The sequence below is a fragment of the Pan paniscus genome, chromosome 1, assembly GCF_029289425.2.
Source record: "Pan paniscus chromosome 1, NHGRI_mPanPan1-v2.0_pri, whole genome shotgun sequence".
In the NCBI taxonomy this organism is placed as follows: Eukaryota; Metazoa; Chordata; class Mammalia; order Primates; family Hominidae; genus Pan; species Pan paniscus.
In genome coordinates, this window is record NC_073249.2 from 105,236,458 (window position 1) to 105,259,347 (window position 22,890).

Genomic DNA, 22,890 nt, shown 5'->3' on the forward strand with positions numbered 1-22,890 from the left:
CCTTTTTTATGGCTGCATAGTATTCTTTGGTGTATATGTGCCACATTTTCTTTATCTAGTCTATTATTGATGGACATTTGGGTTAGTTCCAAGTCTTTGCTATTGTGAATAGTGCCTCAATAAACATAGGTGTGCACGTGTCTTTATAGTAGCATGATTTATAATCCTTTGGGTATATACCCAGTAATGAGATTCCTGGGTCAAATGGTATTTCTAGTTCTAGATCCTTGAGGAATTGCCACACTGTCTTCCACAATGGTTGAACTAATTTATACTCCCACCAACAGTGTAAAAGCGTTCCTATTTCTCCACATCCTCTACAGCATCTGTTGTTTCCTGACTTTTTAATGATCGTCATTCTAACTGGCATGAGTGGTATCTCATTGTGGTTTTGATTTGCATTTCTCTGATGACCAGTGATGATGAGCATTTTTTCATATGTCTGTTGGCTGCATAAATGTCTTCTTTTGAGAAGTGTCTCTTTATATCCTTTGCCCACTTTTTGATGGTTTTTTTTTTCTTGTAAATTTGTTGAAGTTCTTTGTAGATTCTGGATATTAGCCCTTTGTCAGATGAGTAGATTGCAAAAATTTTCTCCCATTCTGTAGGTTGCCTGTTCACTCTGATGGTAGTTTGTTTTGCTGTGCAGAAGCTCTTTAGTTTAATTAGATCCCATTTGTCAATTTTGGCTTTTGTTGCCATTGCTTTTGGTGTTTTAATCATGAAGTCTTTGCCCATGCCTATGTCCTGAATGGTACTACCTAGGTTTTCTTCTAGGGTTTTCATGGTGTTATGACTTACATTTAAGTCTTTAATCCATCTTGAGTTAATTTTTGTGTAAGGTGTAAGGAATGGATCCAGTTTCAGCTTTCTACATATGGCTAGCCCGTTTTCCCAGCACCATTTATTAAATAGGGAATCCTTTCCCTATTGCTTGTTTTTGTCAGGTTTGTCAAAGATCAGATGGTTGTAGATGTGTGGTGTTATTTCTGAGGCCTCTGTTCTGTTCCATTGGTCTATATCTCTGTTTTGGTACCAGTACCATGCTGTTTTGTTTACTGTAGCCTTGTAGTATAGTTTGAAGTCAGGTAGCATGATGCCTCCAGCTTTGTTCTTTTTGCTTGAGATTATGTTGGCTATGAGGGCCCTTTTTTGGTTCCATATGAAGTTTAAAGTAGTTTTTTTCCAGTTCTATGAAGAAAGTCAGTGGTAGCTTGATGGGGATGGCATTGAATCTATAAATTACCTTGGGCAGTATGGCCATTTTCATGATATTGATTCTTCCTATCCATGAGCATGGAATGTTCTTCCATTTGTTTGTGTCCTCTTTTATTTCATTGAGCAGTGGTTTGTAGTTCTCCTTGAAGAGGTCCTTCACATCCCTTGTAAGTTGGATTCCTAGATATTTTATTCTCTTTGTAGTAATTGTGAATGGGAGTTCACTCATGATTTGGCTCTCTGTTTGTCTGTTCTTGGTGTATAGGAATGCTTCTAATTTTTGCACATTGATTTTGTATCCTGAGATTTTGCTGAAGTTGCTTATCAGCTTAAGGAGATTTGGGGCTGAGACGATGGGGTTTTCTAAATATACAATCATGTCATCTGCAAACAGGGTCAATTTGACTTCCTCTTTTCCTAATGGAATACCCTTTATTTCTTTCTCTTGCCTGATTGCCCTGGCCAGAACTTCCAATACTATGTTGAATAGGAGTGGTGAGAGAGGGCATCGCTGTCTTGTGCCAGTTTTCAAAGGGAATGCTTCCAGTTTTTGCCCATTCAGTATGATATTGGCTGTGGGCTTGTCATAAATAGCTCTTATTATTTTGAGATATGTTCAATCAATATCTAGTTTATTGAGAGTTTTTAGCATGAAAGGCTGTTGAGTTTTGTCAAAGGCCTTTTCTGCATCTATTGAGATAATCATGTGGTTTTTGTCGTTGGTTCTGTTTAAGTGATGGATTACATTTGTTGATTTGTGTATGTCGAACCAGCCTTGCATCCCAGGGATGAAGCCAACTTGATCATGGTGGATAAGCTGTTTGACGTGCTGCTGGATTCGGTTTGCCAGGACTTTATTGAGGATTTTCACATTGATGTTCATTAGGGATATTGGCCTAAAATTATCTTTTTTTGTTTTGTCTCTGCCAGGCTTTGGTATCAGGATGATGCTGGCCTCATAAAATGAGTTAGGGAGGTTTCCCTCTTTTTCTATTGATTGGAATAGTTTCAGAAGGAATGGTACCAGCTTCTCTTTTTACCTCTGGTAGAATTTGGCTGTGAATCTGTCTGGTCCTGGAATTTTTTTGCTTGGTGGGCTATTAATTATCACCTCAATTTCAGAACCTGTTAATGGTCTATTCCAGGATTTGAGTTCTTCCTGGTTTAGTTTTGGGAGGCTGTATGTATCCAGGAATTTATCCATTTCTTCTAGATTTTCTAGGTTATTTGCATAGAGGTGTCATAGTATTCTCTGAGAGTAGTTTGTATTTCTGTGGGATCAGTAGTGATATCCCTTTTTTCATTTTTTATTGCATCTACTTGATTCTTCTCTCTTTTCTTCTTTATGAATCTTGCTAGCGGGTCTATCCATTTTGTTGATTTTTTTCAAAAAACCAGCTCCTGGATTCATTGATTTTTTTGAAGGGATTTTTGTGTCTCTATCTCCTTCAGTTCTGCTCTGATCTTAGTTATATCTTGCTTTCTGCTAGCTTTTCAATGTGTTTGCTCTTGCTTCTCTGGTTCTTTTAATTGTGATGTTAGGGTGTCGATTTTAGATCTTTCCTGCTTTCTCTTGTGGGCATTTACTGCTATAAATTTCCCTCTACACACTGCTTTAAATGTATCCCAGAGATTCTGGTACATTGTGTCTTTGTTCTCATTGGTTCCAAAGAACCTCTTTGTTTCTGCCTTCATTTCATTATTTACCCAGTAGTCATTCAGGAGCAGGTTAATTCCATGTAGTTGTGTGGTTTTGAGTGAGTTTCTTAACCCTGAGTTCTAATTTGATTGCACTGTGGTCTGAGAGACAGTTTGTTGTGATTTCTATTCTTTTACATTTGCTGAGGAGTGTTTTACTTCCAAATATGTGGTCAATTTTAGAATAAGTGTGATGTGGTGCTGAGAAGAATGTATATTCTGTTGATTTGGGGTGGAGAGTTCTATAGATGTCTATTAGGTCTGCTTGGTGTAGAGCTGAGTTCAAGTCCTGAATATCCTTGTTAATTTTCTGTCTCGTTGATCTGTCTAATATTGACAGTGGGGTATTAAAGTCTCCTATTATTATTGTGTGGGAGTCTAAGTCTCTTTTTAGGTCTCTAAGAACTTGCTTTATGAATCTGGGCACTCCTGTATTGGGTGCATATATATTTAGGATAGTTAGCTCTTCTTCTTGAATTGATCCTTTTACCATTATGTAATGGCCTTCTTTGTCTCTTTGATCTTTGTTGGTTTAAAGTCTATTTTATCAGAGACCAGGATTGCAACCCCTGCTTTTTTTTGCTTTCCATTTGCTTGGTAGATCTTCCTCCATCCCTTTATTTTGAGCCTATGTGTGTCTCTGCACGTGTGATGGGTCTCCTGAATACAGCACACAGATGGGTCTTGACTCTTTTTTTTGTTTTTCAATATATATATATATTTTTATTATACTTTAAGTTCTAGGGTACATGTGCACAACTTGCAGCTTTGTTTACATATGTATACATGTGCCATGTTGGTGAGCTGCACCCATTAACTTGTCATTTATATTAGGTATATCTCCTAATGCTATCCCTCCCCCGACCCCCCACCCCACAACAGGCCCCAGTGTGTGATGTTCCCCTTCCTGTGTCCAAGTGTTCTCATTGTTCAATTCCCACCTGTGAGTGAGAACATGCGGTGTTTGGTTTTTTGTCCTTGCGATAGTTTGCTGAGAATGATGGTTTCCAGCTTCATCCATGTCCCTACAAATGGCATCAACTCATCCTTTTTTATGGCTGCATAGTATTCCATGGTGTATATGTGCCACATTTTCTTAATCCAATATATCATTGATGAACATTTGGGTTAGTTCCAAGTCTTTGCTATTGTGAGTAGTGCCACAACAAACATACATGTGCATGTGTCTTTATAGCAGCATGATTTATATTCCTTTGGGTATATACCCAATAATGGGATGGCTGGGTCAAATGGTATGTCTAGTTCTAGATCCCTGAGGAATTGCCACACTGTCTTCCACAATGCTTGAACTAGTTTACGTCCCACCAACAGTGTAAAAGTGTTCCTGTTTCTCCACATCCTCTCCAGCACCTGTTGTTTCCTGACTTTTTAATGATCACCATTCTAACTGGTGTGAGATGATATCTCATTGTGGTTTTGATTTGCATTTCTCTGATGGCCAGTGATGATGAGCATTTTGTCATGTGTCTGTTGGCTGCATAAATGTCTTCTTTTGAGAAGTGTCTGTTCATACTCTTTGCCCACTTTTTGATGGGATTGTTTTTTTCTTGTAAATTTGTTTGAGTTCTTTGTAGATTCTGGATATTAGCCCTTTGTCAGATGAGTAGATTGCAAAAATTTTCTCCCATTCCGTAGGTTGCCTGTTCACTCTGATGGTAGTTTGTTTTGCTGTGCAGAAGCTCTTTAGTTTAATTAGATCCCATTTGTCAATTTTGGCTTTTGTTGCCATTGCTTTTGGTGTTTTAGACATGAAGTCCTTGCCCATGCCTATGTCCTGAATGGTATTGCCTAGGTTTTCTTCTAGGGTTTTTATGGTTTTACATCTAACATTTAAGTCTTTAATCCACCTTAAATTAATTTTTGTATAAGGTGTAAGGAAGGGATCCAGTTTCAGCTTTCTGCATATGGCTAGCCAGTTTTCCCAGCACCATTTGTTAAATAGGGAATCTTTTCCCTATTGCTTATTTTTGTCAGGTTTGTCAAAGATCAGATAGCTGTAGATGTGTGGTGTTATTTCTGAGGCCTCTGTTCTGTTTCATTGGTCTATATCTCTGTTTTGGTACCAGTACCATGCTGTTTTGTTTACTGTAGCCTTGTAGTATAGTTTGAAGTCAGGTAGCATGATGCCTCCAGCTTTGTTCTTTTTGCTTGAGATTATGTTGGCTATGAGGGCCCTTTTTTGGTTCCATATGAACTTTAAAGTAGTTTTTTCTAATTCTGTGAAGAAAGTCATTGGTAGCTTGATGGGGATGGCATTGAAACTATAAATTTCCTTGGGCTATATGGCCATTTTCACAATATTGATTATTCCTATCCATGAGCATGGAATGTTCTTCCATTTGTTTGTGTCCTCTTTTATTTCATTGAGCAGTGGTTTGTAGTTCTTCTTGAAGAGGTCCTTCACATCGCTTGTAAGTTGGATTCCCAGGTATTTTATTCTCTTTGAAGCAATTGTGAATGGGCGTTCACTCATGATTTGGCTCTCTGTTTGTCTGCTATTGGTGTATAATAATGCTTGTGATTTTTGCACATTGATTTTGTATCCTGAGACTTTGCTGAAGTTGCTTATCAGCTTAAGGAGATTTTGGGCTGAGGTGATGGGGGGTTCTAGATATACAATCATGTCATCTGCAAACAGGGACAATTTGACTTACTCTTTTCCTAATTGAATACCCTTTATTTCTTTCTCCTACCTGATTGCCCTGGCCAGAACTTCCAACACTATGTTGAATAGGAGTGGTGGGAGAGGGCATCCCTGTCTTGTGCCAGTTTTCAAAGGGAATGCTTCCAGGTTTTGCCTATTCAGTATGATATTGGCTGTGGGTTTGTCATAAATAGCTCTCATTATTTTTAGATACGTCCCATCAATACCTAATTTATTGAGAGTTTTTAGCATGAAGGGCTGTTGAATTTTGTCGAAGGCCTTTTCAGCATCCATTGAAATAATCATGTGGTTTTTGTCATTGGTTCTGTTTATATGCTGGATTATGTTTATTGATTTGTGTATGTTGAACCAGCCTTGCATCCCAGGGATGAAGCCCACTTGATCATGGTGGATAAGCTTTTCGATGTGTTGCTGGATTAAGTTTGCCAGTATTTTATTGAGGATTTTTGCATCGATGTTCATCAGGGATATTGGTCTAAAATTCTCCTTTTTTGTTGTGTCTCTGCCAGGCTTTGGTATCAGGATGATGCTGGCCTCATAAAATGAGTTAGGGAGGATTCCCTCTTTTTCCATTGATTGGAATAGTTTCAGAAGGAATGATATCAGCTCCTCCTTGTACCTCTGATAGAATTCGGCTGTGAATCCATCTGGTCCTGGACTTTTTTTGGTTGGTAAGCTATTAATTATTTCCTGAATTTCAGAGCCTGTTATTATTCAGAGATTCAACTTCTTCCTGGTTTAGTCTTGCGAGGGTGTATGTGTCAAGAAATTTATCCATTTCTTCTAGATTTTCTTGTTTATTTGCATAGAGGTGTTTATAGTATTCTCTGAAGGTAGTTTGCATTTCTGTAGGATAGGTGGTGATATCCCCTTTATCATTTTTTATTGCGTCTATTTGATTCTTCTCTCTTTTCTTCTTTATTAGTCTTGCTAGTGATCTATCCATTTTGTTGATCTTTTCAGAAAACCAGCTCCTGGATTCATTGATTTTTTGAAGGGATTTTTATGTCTCTATATCCTTCAGCTCTGCTCTGATCTTAGTTATTTCTTGCTTTCTGCTAGCTTTTGAATGTGTTTGCTCTTGCTTCTCTGGTTCTTTAATTGTGATGTTAGGGTGTCGATTTTAGATCTTTCATGCTTTCTCTTGTGGGCATTTAGTGCTATAAATTTCCCTCTACACACTACTTTAAATGCATCCCAGAGGTTCGGGTATGTTGTGTCTTTGTTCCCGTGGGTTCCAAAGAACCTCTTTATTTCTGCCTTCATTTCATTATTTACCCAGTAGTCACTCAGGAGCAGGTTGTTCAGTTTCCATGTAATTGAGTGGTTTTGAGTGAGTTTCTTAACCCTGAGTTCTAATTTGATTGCACTGTGGTCTGAGAGACAGTTTGTTATAATTTCTGTTCTTTTACATTTTCTGAGGAGTGCTTTTCTTCCAACTATGTGGTCAATTTTGGAATAGGTGCAGTGTGGTGCTGAGAAGAATGTATATTGTGTTGATTTGGGGTGGAGAGTTCTGTAGATGTCTATTAGGTCCACTTGATGCAGAGCTGAATTCAATTCCTGGATATCCTTGTTAACTTTCTGTCTTGTTGATCTGTCTAATGTTGACAGTGGGGTGTTAAAGTCTCCCATTATTATTGTGTGGGAGTCTAAGCCTCTTTGTAGGTCTCTAAGGACTTGCATTATGAATCTGGGTGCTCCTGTATTGGGTGCATATATATTTAGGATAGTTAGCTCTTCTTCTTGAATTGATCCGTTTACCATTATGTAGTGGCCTTCTTTGTCTCTTTTGATCTTTGTTGGTTTAAAGTCTGTTTTTTCAGAGACTAGGATTGCAACCCCTGCCTTTTTTTGTTTTCCATTTGCTTGGTAGATCTTCCTCCATCCCTTTATTTTGAGCCTATATGTGTCTCTGCATGTGAGATGGGTTTCCTGAGTACAGCACACTGATGGGTCTTGACTCTTTATCCAATTTGCCATTCTGTGTTTTTTAACTGGGACATTTAGCCCATTTACATTTAAGGTTAATATTGTTATGGGTGAATTTGATCCTGTCATTATGATGTTAGCTGGTTATTTCGCCCGTTAGTTGATGCAGTTTCTTCCTAGCGTCAATGGTCTTTACAGTTTGGCATGTTTTTGCAGTGGCTGGTACCGATTGTTCCTTTCCATGTTTAGTGCTTCCTTTAGGAGCTCTTGTAAGGCAGGCCTGGTGGTGACAAAATCTCTCAGCATTTGCTTCTCTGTAAAGGATTAATTTCTCCTTCACTTAGGAAGCTTTGTTTGGCTGGATATGAAATTCTGGGTTGAAAATTCTTTTCAACCCAGAATTTTGTAGAGACAGGGTTTTGCTGGCTGGAGTGCAGTGGCATTGATGTTCTTTTCCCTCTTCACCTTCTAGCCCCCACTCTGCCGACATTCCTTAGGGTCCATAGGGAGTGTTTTCTCCACAAGGTTTTCATTAGTGTGGATTGTTAAGTAGAGGAAAACTCCTTTAGACACACCTTCTTTCCAAAAACTTTTCCAAAGCCATCTCACAGACATTTTTTTTCCATTAAAAAAACTTTATTTTCATTTTTTACAAAGAATATCCCCATCTGGGGTAAAAATATATCTGGTTAAGTACAAAATATAGTCTTTACCATACAAAAAGATACATAATACAAAAACATGAAACCAACCATCTTCAGCCCACACTTTCTGGCTGTAATAACTCTCAGAAAAGGGTGGAGCTCAGTGCTCTGACACAGGACAGTGAACAAAGTGCTATGGCTGAGAGTGACTGACCAAGTGCTGGCAGCTGCAGTGAGGGGCCAATATCCCTATCTCCTAACACAGGGCAGGAAGGGGGTTCAAAGGGCTTTTATGAAGACCTGCCCTCTAGTTTCTCATGGCAGTATTTGGAGGTTCTGATCACAGGGTTGGGCATCTTGATCGAGAGTTCCTCCTTGGGTTTGAAGTCACAGTGGGCAAGGCTGACAGCAGCAACCCTTTCACATGATTTAAGTGTTAGAATTATATAATTCTGTACATTGGGGCAATCTCAAAAGTAGTAAAATTTTTTTTGTCTTTTGGCTTAACCCTAGAGACACAGACGACCAGTTTCAGCTTACATTTAAGATGGCAGAAGGGGAGAACAAAAAATTTGACAGGAATTAAAGTGCTAAGAACATCACCTTAGAATCAATTCCAAGGACTTACATGAAGAGAAAACCATCCTCCCATATGAAAATATTTGCAGTAGGAGAACACAGTGCAATAGGCTCCAAAAATGGCTTTTAAGACCTTTGGTGGGGCAGTTACTACTGCTTTAAAAGCCAGGTTAAAGTATACTCTAAGCAAAGATGACCGTAGAGCAGCTAGCTTCCTTTTTTATAATCACAGGGAAAGCTCTCTCCATTGTCCATCAAATCAGCTCTAGAAGGTTTTTCTTTTTTTTCTACAAGTGCACAAAGGGGAAACACTGATTTTAAGAACCTCCTTTTCCCAAAGTTTTGGCCACAATTTCCCTTTTCATCTTCCTAGTTTGTTAAATTGGCTCTTCTCCACATGATACATAAGTTCAAGGTCCAAAGTTCTTATCACAATTTACAAAAAGCCTCCAAAATCCTTGAAAAGCTTATGCCAGGAGGCCATTTTTACCTGACCCAAAACTATCGAAAAGGCCTCAATTTTCAAGGAGATCTGAGAAAATGGATGGGCCTGAGTTTTTCTAGTTATTTTTAAACCCATCCAACAAACACCCCTGTATCACAACATGGGCGCTGGCTGAGGATGAGTCCGCATCCTTTAAGGCCCAGGAGATTGCCTGCTGACCACCTCCTACATTAGGAAGTCAGAGGCTAAGGTGGACCCACACTCCATTGCAGAGACTGTTGAGTCTCTGAAAAAGTGAGTGTCCAGGAAGAGAGACAAAAAGAAACAAGCAGGTAAAGCTGCTTCTTTTCTTCCACATGCTCACTGCACATTGTTGTTGAGGATGCAGGGATCCACCTAAAGAAAGAAACAGACTATTTCAGTTCAGGTAAGAACAAAAAGAACAAACCAGTTTAGCAATCCGTCTAAGTCAACTTCTTATAGAAAGCTTAGGACAAATTTAACAGTAAAGATGACAATCCTCACCTCAGTATAAGTCGGTGGTGGCATGAACTTGAACTCAGGGGCATACATAAAGATAGGGCTGTCTTGAGAGCCATCCATGTCATCTAGCAGAGGAGTGGTTGGGCTCTCCAATCGGTGATCTTCAGGAATGACATCCCTATAGCAGGGAGGAGCTAGAAAAGTAGAAAAGAAAATATGGCCACATAAGAATCCTGCCCAAGAAATGCTGGACCATCACAATTTTACAAACCCAGGTAGACCAGAAAGAAAGAAAAGACATTAGGTCTGGCTCACCTTCTGGGGTATCAGGGATGTTCAGATCTACCCAACTCATCTCAGAGCTGGTTCGGCTGGCCATGCTGGATGTTCTGCTGCTTAGACCTGATCTGCTGCCAATTACCAGGGGCAGGTCAAGGATGACCTTCTTGGATCCAGGAATGCTAACATAGATCTAGAAAGGAAGATGGCAGTTTATTACACCAGAGGTCTGGAGAAACAAGACAGTTGTGGTAACAGATGAACAATTTCTCTGCTGAAGCCACCCTGCATCTACCCACCAGTAAGGAATATTCAACTCGAAGGATGTTGCAGCCCAGGATAGAAGGCCTGATCTTCTGAACCCGAAGGCTCTTGCCACGCCATGATGCGCATGTCCCTGAGATAATATGATTGCCTCTGACTGATGACAACTTCTGAGTCAGCACCTTGGTCTGGCCATTGGCAAGGTAAGTGTGGCGGGCCACAATGGCAGCTTTGGGGACCACAATTCGGGAACATGTATTCTCAAAGTCAGCATGGATGGAAATCTCATCACCTAGCAATGAGAAAGATGAAAACTTACTGATACTCAGTATAGTTAATGACACTTCCTCTACCCCAGTCCCATGCCCTTGCCCCTAAACCCAGTTCCTGTTTTAACTGCCATAAGCACTAGGATTTTACCTTCACAGAATCCTTTTCTGTCAATTCGAGCAGAGACAGACACCTGCCCATCAGGAATGAACATGCAGGAAACTTTCTTTTCCTTTTTAGCAGACACAGGTGCCTATATAGAAGGGGATAAAAAGGTGTTTTGAGATGCTTCAATCTAATGCCCAAGACGTCTGATTTATCATCCTCATGACCCAGGAGAATAGAATCTTTAAAATGGATCTCACCATTAAATCAGGGGTATTGACATCCACCAGATCCACTACTTCAAAGTTTTTCTTTGTCTCTTGAGTTGGCTGGCTCGGGCGGTCAAGAAAAGCCTTCACCCAGTAGTCTACACACCCATATTTTCCTTTGAAGGATGTTCCCAGAGGCCTGTGTCAAGAAAATGAAAATTTTAAAACGCTCTCCAAGAACAGTAAGTGATCAAAGGAGGGCAAGATATTTTAGACAGAAAAGTTCAAAGATGCATTTAGCTGATATTTACCCCTGAGGAAGCTCAAAGCCGAACTTGTACTCATATTTGTTTCCAGGTCTCATGACCACCATCTCATTCTCACCTGAAGGGAAAGAAAATCGAGTAGCCATTAGGCTTCCTGTTACACTTAAAATGCATCTGTGTGATAAGGAATGCTTGGGTGGCATGCAAGGTATTGAAGTACCCCCAATTTCATCCCATATATATATTTTTTAATCCATCCCATATTGTTCTTAAAGAGAAATTCTGATGTATTTTGTCAGGCAGCAAGTTGCCAAGCCCTGCAATACTGAAAGATTCACCCAGGACAGTTCTCTACTAACATCTCAAACAGGAAGTAGACAAAGAATAAGCAACTTATGCACACATAAGACTTTAACTACCCGAGGCAACGCCCCTCAGGATCCCCTTTAGGACCACAGCACCATACAAAATTGTACAAATCACCCTTTTTTTTTTGGTGGGGGGGGGCGGAGAATGTCTGCAAATTAAAACAGAAAAAAGGAAGCAACAACACGTAATTCAAACCACTCAAACTGAGCAACTTAAAACATTTCGTACAGGTTTTGTGTATTCAATTCTCTTCTCTAATCAGCTTTCACCCTCCAACAATGAATTGGGCCGCTTACCTGTTGGCTGATCTTCCAGAAGAAGCGTGTCTTCATAGCGCAGGTACTTCGAAGTCTGTTTGCACTGCTGGGATCCCTGCATCCAAAGCACTTTAGCCACTCCGCAAGCCAGGATCCTAACGGCTTTGACACGAGTAACTTCACACACCTCCACTATCACCCGGCCAGCCACCTTCTCGCCACTGCCGTACACCTTTTCAGGGTCGTTAAAGACCACCTCAAAAGACTTGATCTTCTTGAACATCACCATGATGGAACTGAGTTGGTTTTAAGAGTTAGAAATGACGGTGGAAGAAAAAAAAAAGCTCCAAATCGAGGAAACTCCTTTGCAAAAAATTATTTCACTCTAAGGAATTAAGGTATTCTTAAGCAGTTTGAGCTTAAAAATAAAATAAGATTTAAACAAATGAATATTAACTACTAGGTTTTCGAAAAGGCGCCTAAAAAATATACGCCGCTGGTTACACTAAGCGAATTCAGAGAAAAAGCCTTCTTTCCCCCAATTGCTGGAGAAAAGATCCGATCTCCACAAGCACTCCTTTGGAGAAAAAGAGGGGTTAGTTTCAAGCAGGAGGCGGAAACGTCTCTATATAGTAGCCCGGGCCAGAAGAGCCACGCGAGCGCTGGCCCGGAGGCTCGTGCTGCCCTCGTGCACATCCCTCCCATTGGCTGCCCGGTCCTTGTTTACCAGGAGCCCGACCAATCAGTGAGATCACTGTGGCGCGTGGACACGGTGTGCTCCTGGCGGGGAAAATGGTTGTGGCGCTCTGGAGCGGCGCAGGGAGCGGGGAAGGAGAGGAAGGAGGGGAAGGAGGGGGCTGTTGAGCGTCTTCTCCCAGGTCCAGTGGAAGGAGGATCCCATTGACCCTAAAACCTAGCCAGGGCGACAGGCCATCGGAGGGCGGGTGTGGACGTTTCTGGTCTGAGAGCGGTGTTTTGAGGTAAAAGGAAAATGTGCTTATGAGGGAATTTCATGCCTAGTCTTAGCCAGTGCAGTTACTTTAGAGCCTGTCGTTATTCCTGGCTCATAAATAGCAAGTGTGTGAAAATCCCATAGCTCCAAGAATACTTTCAGGTTTGGGGCTGTGGAGCGCAGAATGCTTGGTGTTACTGTTCAGGAACAGCCCTTTGTCCTTCTCTTGCCCCGCATCCCTATTAAGTATAAAAAACACCACCGTCTCTGAGGGAAAGGAGAACTTTCAGGCCTCATTGTGTGTGTAGGACTGATGTCTTCTCCTTCCCATTCCAATCCCTTGGGGCTAGGGCTGGGGGCTGCGTGCCTGTGCTGTTCGTCACCCACCCCCAGCTTGTACCCTCTCTTCTGTTCTCTCTGTTCTGTGGAACGGAAATAGGAGGGGCGTGTTTACATCCTGTTGCTTATCCTGTCATCTCTTCAATTTCTACCTGCAAAGTTGGGGAACACTTTGTCTATGTTCCCCATTTACCTCATTAACTCTTTAGTGAGGTGTGTCCAGGCGCTCATTATCTCCCACTTCCTACCTGCTTCTGGAGGAAAAGGAAAAGGAGGAAAAAAAGGATGCTTCACTCTTTTCACTTTTTTCCAGTTATGTTCACTCTTTCTTGTCTCCATCCCCTCTCCCAACTCACTAAATCAAATGTACATCCATAAATCTGGTTAAAAGTGAGAAAGTCCTCTTGTTTATATCCAAATTTTCAGTGGAGAGATGGCCACACACCTGTTTGAAGGAACAATTTTAAAAAATATTTTCAAAGGTTTTTCCCTAAACGATTTAGAAAACAGTAAGAAGGAAAAGAGAAGAAAGATCGGTCAACAGAGCACTATAAATTCAAGCCAGAAGAGACCCTACCCTCTGTCTTCATTCTTTGTTGGTTTCGTTTGGCCAGCTGTCAGATGGATTTTCCCCTGCTGGCTGTGAGATGCTTTAGGAGCTGAGTACTGAGAACTTACTCTTAAATGTAATAGGAAAAACGTGTATGCTAAAGTGCAGGGATTCTTCCTCCTTTTATTTGATTCATAGACCCTTCCTATATCTGTGCTGGGGTATCAGAAGATTATTATTTAATTCCTTGTGCTGGAAAGAGGAAGATAATGTCCCAAGATTGAGATGGGGAGGTAATTAAGAAGCATTCAAGTATATTGAAACCCTACCCAATCAGCAAAAAAAAAAAAAAACCTATTCATTGCTGTTAAAGAGCCTTCTTCCTTCCTCAGACAGCCTAGCTGGATTGACACCCTAAGGCTAACGAGAGTTACAACTCAACCCCAATATTAAGCAAGCTCAAGAATAGGCATCATGAGTCTCTTGGAAAACACACACATGCATTAAACCCCAGGAACATGTTGATCCTTAGGGTGTGTTTGAGGCGGCACCCTGTTCTAGAAACTTAACCAGCTAGGCTTGAGGTGTTTTCAGTTGGTTAACAATATTGATTGAGTTACTGGGAGCAGAGGAGGTGGAACTCTGACTGAAGTAATTTTTTTTTTAAGGTGGAATCTTGCTCTGTTGCCTAGGCTGGAGTGCAGTGGCCTGACCCCAGCTCACTGCAACCTCTGCCTCCTGGGTTAGAGCGATTCTCCGCCTCAGCCTCCTGAGTACCTGGCATTACAGGCATGCATCACCACGCCCAGCTAATTTTTGTATTTTTAGTAGAGACGGGGTTTCACCATGTTGCCCAAGATGGTCTTGAACTCCTGACCTCAGGTGATCCACCCGCCTTGGCCTCCCAAAGTGCTGGGATTACAGGCGTGAGCCACCGTGCCTGGCCTGACTGAAGTAATTTTAAAAGTTCAAAATTGTGGCTTCTGGGAGAACGTTTAGTTTGATGGGTATGAAAGTGTAACTATCAAACATCAAAATGCTGACAAATATATGAATCAATATTGTTAACTACATAGTCAATATTGTTAAATATTGTTAAATCTTAACTACATACATTTTGAGGGAATAGGAAAGATGGTGGCTAGTGATGGATCAGGGTGGTGGTAATATGGGACATCTTAAGACATCCAACTCTCAACCAGGTTGGAATGCAGTGTCACTTGGCTCACTGAAACCTCCGCATCCCAGGCTCAAGTGATTCTCCCACCTCAGCCTCCCGAGTAGCTGGGACTACAGATGTGCTCCACCACGCCTAGGTAATTTTTGTATTTTTGGTAGAGATGGGGTTTCACCATGTTGGCCAGGCTGGTCTCAAACTCCTGCTCAAGCAGTCCGCCTACCTCGGCCTCCCAAAGTGCTGGGATTATAGGCACCCTTTTCCCTTTCAATTTATTTGATATTTATTTGGGCACATCTCTGAAGTACTGAATTGCCGAGTTTTAAAAAATCCTATGACAATTCTCTCGTTCTAAGTTTCTCTTCTGGGCTCTGGTTTCCTTGTATCTTCCCATTTGCAGAGCTCACTACAGACTACGTTGCTCTGTGTTATGCCTGGGTTCCTTTAAATGCCAAAAAATTATTTAGCTTTGGCAGCAGCTGCTGCCTACCAGGCCTGTAGCCAAGGCATGTTGTGAAGTGGAGTCCTCCTGGACACAGTTGTTTACGACCTTTCACCTTGTAACCTGGTATTCTGATAAAAACCTGCCCCGATTCTCCTTTCCCAGTTCTTGGGTCTAAGAAGAAAGAAATTTTGTAAACTCTTGTCCTAAAATCAGGGTATAAAAACACTTGTGAGGTTTGGGAAAAGGGGTGGGCCAAGGAGGAACAGCAAAGTAGGGCACAGTCAAAGAGTTTTGCAAGTTGGATCATCTTTATCTGCCCCTTCTCTACCCTCTTCAGTCCCAGTGCCAACAGGAAACCAAGTGGTGATTGTTGTTTGTTTGCTTTACTGCAGGTGACAGAATAAAGCCAGCAGTTTCAGGGAGGGAAGTGCCCTCAGCACTTTGTTGCCAGTCAGAGACAAGACACTGATTGCATTTCTCTTTTCTTTAACCTCTGCCTGACAAACATTTAGAACATGAAGACTCATAGTTCTTAATGCAGAACAAAGCCCCTTCTTGGTCCTTTTAATCACTTCTCTCACCTCTACTCTGTAAACTTCCCTTTTACCCTTACCCATTTTCCTTTCTCTCTCTCTTTTTTTTTCCACATAGGGTCTCACTCTCAACCAGGTTGGAATGCAGTGTCACTTGGCTCACTGAAACCTCCGCATCCCAGGCTCAAGTGATTCTCCCACCTCAGCCTCCCGAGTAGCTGGGACTACAGATGTGCTCCACCACGCCTAGGTAATTTTTGTATTTTTGGTAGAGATGGGGTTTCACCATGTTGGCCAGGCTGGTCTCAAACTCCTGCTCAAGCAGTCCGCCTACCTCGGCCTCCCAAAGTGCTGGGATTATAGGCACCCTTTTCCCTTTCAATTTTTTTCCCTAAGGAATTTAGAGGCAAATTAAGAGTTTGAAGACTGCCCCAAGTCATAGATCAATAAGAATCAATTAACAATTGTAAGCCACGTGTGGTGGCTCATGCCTGTAATCCCAGCACTTTGGGAGGCTGAAATGGGAAGATCACTTGAGGCCAGGAATTCAAGAAGATCACCCCGGGCATTGTAGTGAGACCCCATCTCTCTTTAAAAAAAAAAAAAAAAAGGCTGGGTGCGGTGACTCACGCCTGTAATCCCACCACTTTGGGAGGCTGAGGCAGGCAAATCACAAAGTCAGGAGATTGAGACCATCCTGGCTAACACGGTGAAACCCCGTCTCTACTAAAAATACAAAAAATTAGCCGGGTGTGGTGGCGGGCGCCTATAGTCCCAGCTACTTGGGAGGCTGAGGCAGGAGAATGGCGTGAACCTGGGAGGCGGAGCTTGCAGTGAGCCGAGATCTCGCCACTGCACTCCAGCCTGGGCGACAAAGTGAGACTCCATCTCAAAAAAAAAAAAAAAAGAAATTGTATAGCATGTTAGAGTTCCAAGTGACTTTTTAAGTAATTGCCATTTATTGAGCACCTATAATGAACCAAGTCTTTTATATAATTATGTCAGTGATATTTATAAGGTCATCTGTCATGTTGTTCTAGAAAGTATTTGAGGTTAGATTGTTTCATTTAATTCTCTCAATAACCTTGTGACTCGGTGTTGGTTCAGTCAGGCTCAGAAGTGAAGTAATTTGCCTGAGGTCACAGATTTTGTAAGTAGAGCAAGATCTTGAACCTGCCCATGTCTGTCTAAAAGTATGTACTATAAAAATGTGTTGTCTTGGCTCTCAGTGCTTTGATACACAGTATCTTGTTTGATTCTCACAATAGTCTAATAAAGGATTCAGGGCAAGACTCAGAGAATTTTAGAGTTAAATGGGACTGTAGCAGTCTTTTATTTTTTTTTAAACCAGTTCTTATTTTGGTTAAGTGACGTGACCTGGGACATAAGCTAGTATCTGGTGGAGCCACTCTCCAAACCCAGGATTCTCTTTATTATCTATTTGTTTATTTTGTTGTTGCCCAGACTGGAGTACAGTGGCACAAGCATAGCTCAGTAGCGGGAACTACTAGGAACACACACCATACCCAGCTAATTTTTTTTTTTTTTTGAGAAATGGTCTCACTTCATCACCAGGCTGGAGTGCAGTGACATGACCATGTCTCACTGTAACCTCAACCTCCAGGGCTGAGGTGATCCTTCCACCTTGGCCTCTTGAGTCAGCTGGGACTACAGGCACATGCCGGGCTAATTTTCGTATATTTTGGTAGAGATGGAGTCTTGCCATGTTGCCTGGGCTGGTCTGGAACACCTGGGCTCAAGCTATCCACCCACCTTGGCCTCCCAAAGTGCTGGAATTATAGATATGAGCCACCATGTCCAATCTTGTTTGTTAATTTAGTTTTAACTTTTAAAAATATCTCATCTGGAAGCCCACATTTCGTGTTTACTGAGATCAATTTTTCTACCATGATAAGCAAAGGATAGAGATCTCAGTATTGTCCAATGTCATGGCAAGGTGGGGAGAGGGGCTGAATTAACTTGTTTGGAGGTATTGTAGGCTCATTTAAGATAGTTCTTTTTGGCTGGGCGTGGTGGCTCATGCCTGTAATCCCAGCATTTTGGGGGGTCGAGGCAGGCAGATCAACTGAGGTCAGGAGTTTGAGACCAGCCTGACCAACAAGGAGAAACCCCGTCTCTACTAATAATACAAAATTAGCCAGGTGTGGTGGCGCATGCCTGTAATCCCAGTTACTCGGGAGGCTGAGGCAAGAGAATAGCTTGAACCTGGGAGGTGGAGGTTGCAGTGAGTCAAGATTGCACTCCAGCCTGGGCAACAAGAGCAAAACTCCGTCTCAAAAAAAAAAAACAAAAAAGTTTTTTTTCTTTTCTGAAGGCCCTTACAATAACTTCCTAAAGGTAGTTCTTTTTCTTTTCTTTCTTTTTTTTGTAATTAGCTTTATTTACTTATCTATTTACTTTTGAGACAAGGTCTTACTCTGTCACCCAGGCTGGAGTGTGGTGGCGTGATCTCGGCTCGCTGCAACCTCCGCCTCCCAGGTTCAAGTGATTCTCCTGTCTCAGCCTCCCTAGTAGCTGGGATTATAGGCACCCACCACCATGCCCAGCTAATTTTTTGTATTTTTAGTAGAGGTGGGGTTTCACCGTTTTGGCCAGGCTGGTCTTGAACTTCTGACCTCAGGTGATCCACCTGCCTTGGCCTCCCAAAATGCTGGGATTACAGGTTTGAGCCACCATGCCCAGCTTTATCTATTTATTTTTTATATAGAGTCTCACTCTGTCACTCAGGCTGGAGTGCAATGGCACGATCTTGGCTCACTGCAACCTCTGCCTCCCAGGTTCAAACGATTCTCCTCTGCCTCCAGAGTAGTTGGGATTACAGGCATTGGCCAGGCTGGTCTTGAACGCCTGACCTCAAGTGATCCACCCACCTTGGCCTCCCAAAGTGCTGGGATTACAGGCGTGAGCCATTGCGCCTGACCCAGATTGAGTAATTTCTACTGTTCTTTCAGTTCACTGATTCTTTCCTTAGGGGGTAGCCTCATTACCACTCACTGAGTTTGGGTGAAAGTCCTGACTCTCTATTAAGTTTCTTCTGCTACCACCCCAACAGGAAAGAGAGGGATGATTCCTAATAGACTTGCTGGTGGTGGAAGTCTAGGCACCCCATTCAGTCTTTGCCAGAATAGGAGAGGACAAGCCACAGTTTGTTTCTGTGGCATTTGGCTGGAATAGTGCAATTATTGTCTAAAAGTTTTCTGTTTTGCTAGACTGCCTCATTCCTGATCCTTTGGCTAGAGAGAACAGGCTTTTGTTAGGGAATTTTTAGGCTGCTCCTATTGGGATTTCCAGGTTGCTGGTTTCTTTAGCTCCAAGTATGGCATATATGAGGCAAAAGGAAAGTCCACAGAAATCAGCATTGTGTCCTGCCTTTGTTTCTGGGGCTCCTAGCTGGTCTACCTCCTTCTCTCCACATTTCAGTCTTCTTAGGGTTGTCTTATATATAATGTCCAGGGAGGAGGATGAGGGAAGATCACATCTACTCAATCCTCCCTGATCCATTCTCTTTTATTCACTTGTTTATTTGGTTTTACACTAGATTTTCAGCTCTTTAAGTGTTTTGCTGTTGTTTGGAGACAGAGTCTCGCACTATCACCAGCCTAGAGTGCAGTGGCACGATCTCAGCTCACCCTATCCTCCACCTCCGGGGTTCAAGCGATTCTTGTGCCTCAGCCTCCCAAGTAGCTGGGATTACAGGCATGAGCCACAACACCCAGCTTAGGTGTATTTTTAGATTTTCAATACCTCGTCTGGCACATGATCTGTAAATGTTTTTAAAAAGGAAAATAGTCCAGGTGCGGTGGCTCATGCCTGTAATCCCAGCACTTTGGGAGGCTGACGCTGGCAGATCACCTGAGGTCAGGAGTGCAAGACCAGGCTGGCCAATATGGTGAAATCCCGTCTCTACTAAAAATACAAAAATTAGTTGGGCATGGTGATGAGCATCTGTAGTCCCAGCTACTCAGGGGGCTGAGGCAGGAGAATTGCTTTAACCCAGGGGTGGAGGTTGCAGTGAACTGAGATCACGCCACTGCAGTCCAGCCTGGGCGACAGAGCAAGACTCTGTCTCAAAAAAAAAAAAAAAAAAAAGGAAAATAGAACTCAGAGTGAAGCAAATGAGCCACACTCCTTCCTCATCCGCTTTAGGTATGCATTACCGGCAAGAAGAGGAGGCTTAATCCTGTCTTGGTACTTTGACCAGATTCCTTCTGGTACTTTGATGTTGAGACAAGTGGCTAGCTCCCATAGCTCATACTGTCTGTCCTTCCTCGGTCCTTTCTTAACAAAAAATTACCAGCAGGTGGCAGAATAATTGATGAAAAAGTACTGTTGACCAAAACAGGAGGCTGATTTCCTCTGCAACATAGAAAAATAAATTCTGCTGCCTTGTCCCCATTCTGGGTAAGATCCCGAGATGTTGTTCTGAAGGTTAGATGCTTTTTGTTTTTCAGCCTTGGTCCAGTGAAAACAGCTGGAGTAAAAGGAAGTGGGCTCTGTTAGGCTCCTTGGTGACATGACAACAGGATTCTTGTTGTCTTTGTGAAAATAAATGTCTAGCGTTTAGTTACTCGTCTTCCTATTTTATGGCATTTAAACCCATAGAAAAGTGGAGACTGGATGAGTGGAAGATTTAAACAACGTTTCTTGAACAACGTTTTAACATTGATACTTTGAAAGCAAAACAAGACCAGGCTTCGTGGCTTATGCCTGTAATCCCAGCACTTTGGGAGGCCGAGGCGGGAGGATGGCTTGAGCCCAAGAGTTTAAGACCAACCTGGGCAATATGGTGAGGCCTAGTATCTCCGCTACCACAGACACAAAATTAGCTGAGTGTGGTGGCCGGAACCTGTAGTCCCAGCTACTCAGGAGGCTGAGGTAGGAGCTCAGCACTGCACTACAGTCTGGGCAACAAAGTGGGACCGTGTCTCAAAACAACAACTATGATAATCCCCCCAAACTCTGTATCTCACCATCCATTTTTTTTTTTCTGTCAGGCCTTGCTGATATACACACACCATTGATGATTCAATCCTTCAGTTTTTAAATTCATTATCAAAAATATTTTCTGATGTAAGAGTGTGTTTGGGGAGTGGGGTTGCTTTTAAAAATTTCTGCTTGAACTCATGGGCACAGAATTCATCACTTGGGGTCATCTGACCAAAAAAGACCAGAACGGGAGGCTTTTGATTGTTTCATTTTTTTCTTAACCTTTTATTTTTTAAAACTTCAAGCTTACAGAAAAGCTGAAAGTACAATATGGCAAACACAATTCACTAAGATTTCTTTCTTTTTTTTTTTTTTTGTAATTTTTGGTACAGACAGGATTTCACCCTGCTGCCCGGACTGGTTTCAAACTCCTAAGCTCAAAGCAATCCACCTGCCTCAGCCTCCCAAAGTGCTGGGATTACAAGCTTGAGCCACTGTATCCAGCCCGCATTTGCTTTCTTTTCTCGCTCATAAAGTTAGCTTGCAACACATTAATGCATGCACCCCAGTTTTCTTTCTCTTCACTCCCTCTTTTCCTTCCTCGCAATTTTTATTTTGTGTTGCTCTTGTTGCCCAGGCTGGGGTGCAATGGCGTGATCTCGGCTCACTGCAACCTCCGTCTCCTGGGTTAAAGCGAGTCTCCTGCCTTAGCCTCCCGAGTAGCTGGGATTACAGGCAAGCGCCAGCACGCCTGGCTAATTTTGTATTTTTAGTAGAGACAGAATTTCACCATGTTGGCCAGGTTGGTCTCGAACTTCTGACCTCAGGTAATCCACCCGCCTCAGCCTCCCAAAGTCCTGGGATTACAGGCGTCTGAGCCACCGCGCCCGGCTTCCTCATAATTTTTTTTTTTTTTTTTTTTTTGAGACAAAGTTTCACTCTTGATGCCCAGGCTGGAGTGCAATGGCACAATCTCCGCTCACTGCAACCTCCGCCTCCCGGGTTCAAACGATTCTCCTGCCTCAGCCTCCCGAGTAGCTGGGACTACAGGCGCCCGCCACCACGCCGGCTACTTTTTGTATTTTTAGTAGAGACGGGGTTTCACTATGTTGGCCAGAATGATCTCGATCTCTTGACCTCATGATCCACCCGCCTCGGCCTCGCAAAGTGCTGGGATTACAGGCATTAGCCACAGCGCCCGGGACCTCGTAATTTTTAAAGATTAAAGGCCCTGAGTTTCTCTTAGTCTCCCACTAGTGAGTTGAGCTCAGATCCTGCTGAGCACCAAGTACCTCTAGGCTGAGTGATTTTCACTCGTCTGTAATATTTGTTTTAACAGTTTGGCCTACAATTCACACGACATGAAAAAAGGTGCAGTGGGCCCAGGATCTCCTAGTGTTACTCGCATGACGTCTTTTATGTTCCTTACGGAAAAGTTCCTGGTTGTTTTTGGCAAAGACGTAGCTGGGTCTCTACTTTTCTAATGTTCACAATTCCGGAAATCACTGCAACTACAAGGAGGTGAGCTTCCTCTCTGTCTCACCCTCTTCTCTCCGGACATTGGTCTCTGGTCTTGGGGACTGTAATCACGTGTACACGATGCTCCCTAGGCTCTGAGAGCCGGGCTGGAGAATTCTTTCACAATGTTTTCTACTTCAGGAAAGAAGTACCGGGAAGAAGCCCCAACATAGGAAAGGCCCAGTATGCAAGAATCTCAGAATCTAGGCAGTGAAAAATAATATGAAAAAGAATAAGTGGAAATAAACTTTTAGTTAGAATCATGTAATTTTTTTTTTTTTTTTTTTGAGGAAGGCTCTGGCCCTGTCATCAAGTTGGAGTGCAGTGGCACGATCACGGCTCGCTGCAACCTCCGCCTACCAGGCTCAAGCGATCCGGCCTCTCGGGTAGATGGGACTACAGGCAAGCGCCACCACGCCCGGCTAATTGTGCTTTTGATAGAGCCCGGGTTTGCCACTTTGCCCAGGCTGGTCTCGAACTAGTGAGCTCAAGCAATCTGGCCACTTTGGCTTCAGTGTTTAGCAGTTACAGGCACGAACCGCAGCACTTAGTAGAATCATATAGCTGCAACCGGGAAGGTTCAGCAGCTTCCCTGGTGGTCTAGTGGTTAGGATTCGGCGCTCTCACCGCCGCAGCCCGGGTTCGATTCCCGGTTGGGAAAAGAGTAATATCTTCCTTTACTGCTTTCTCTCAGGATCTTTTAAATAAACGTTATCTGCTAGTCA

The 22,890-nt window shown here is 42.5% G+C and overlaps 1 protein-coding gene and 1 non-coding gene across 3 annotated transcripts; one reads left to right on the forward strand and one right to left on the reverse strand.

The window, feature by feature from the left end:
- Nucleotides 1-8,148: 8,148 nt before the first annotated feature.
- On the reverse strand, nt 8,149-12,385 carry LOC100971374 (thioredoxin-interacting protein). 2 transcript variants are annotated; one of them, XM_034930440.3, is made up of 8 exons: nt 11,744-12,385; nt 11,124-11,196; nt 10,864-11,011; nt 10,649-10,751; nt 10,264-10,520; nt 10,001-10,157; nt 9,728-9,879; nt 8,149-9,598 (listed from the first exon to the last, which is right to left on the reverse strand). In XM_034930440.3, the coding sequence occupies exons 1-8, from the start codon at nt 11,991-11,993 to the stop codon at nt 9,563-9,565; spliced, it is 1,176 nt and encodes a 391-aa protein (XP_034786331.1). In that variant the 5' UTR covers nt 11,994-12,385; the 3' UTR covers nt 8,149-9,562. The 2 variants fall into 2 exon arrangements, with proteins under 2 accessions (XP_034786331.1, XP_054958232.1); XM_055102257.3 differs by lacking the exon at nt 8,149-9,598 and having other exon boundaries at nt 9,605-9,879; nt 11,744-12,367.
- Nucleotides 12,386-22,754: 10,369 nt separating this feature from the next.
- On the forward strand, nt 22,755-22,826 carry TRNAE-CUC (transfer RNA glutamic acid (anticodon CUC)). The gene has a single exon. It is a non-coding gene; the product is annotated as a tRNA-Glu (tRNA).
- The last annotated feature ends 64 nt before the right edge of the window (nt 22,827-22,890 follow it).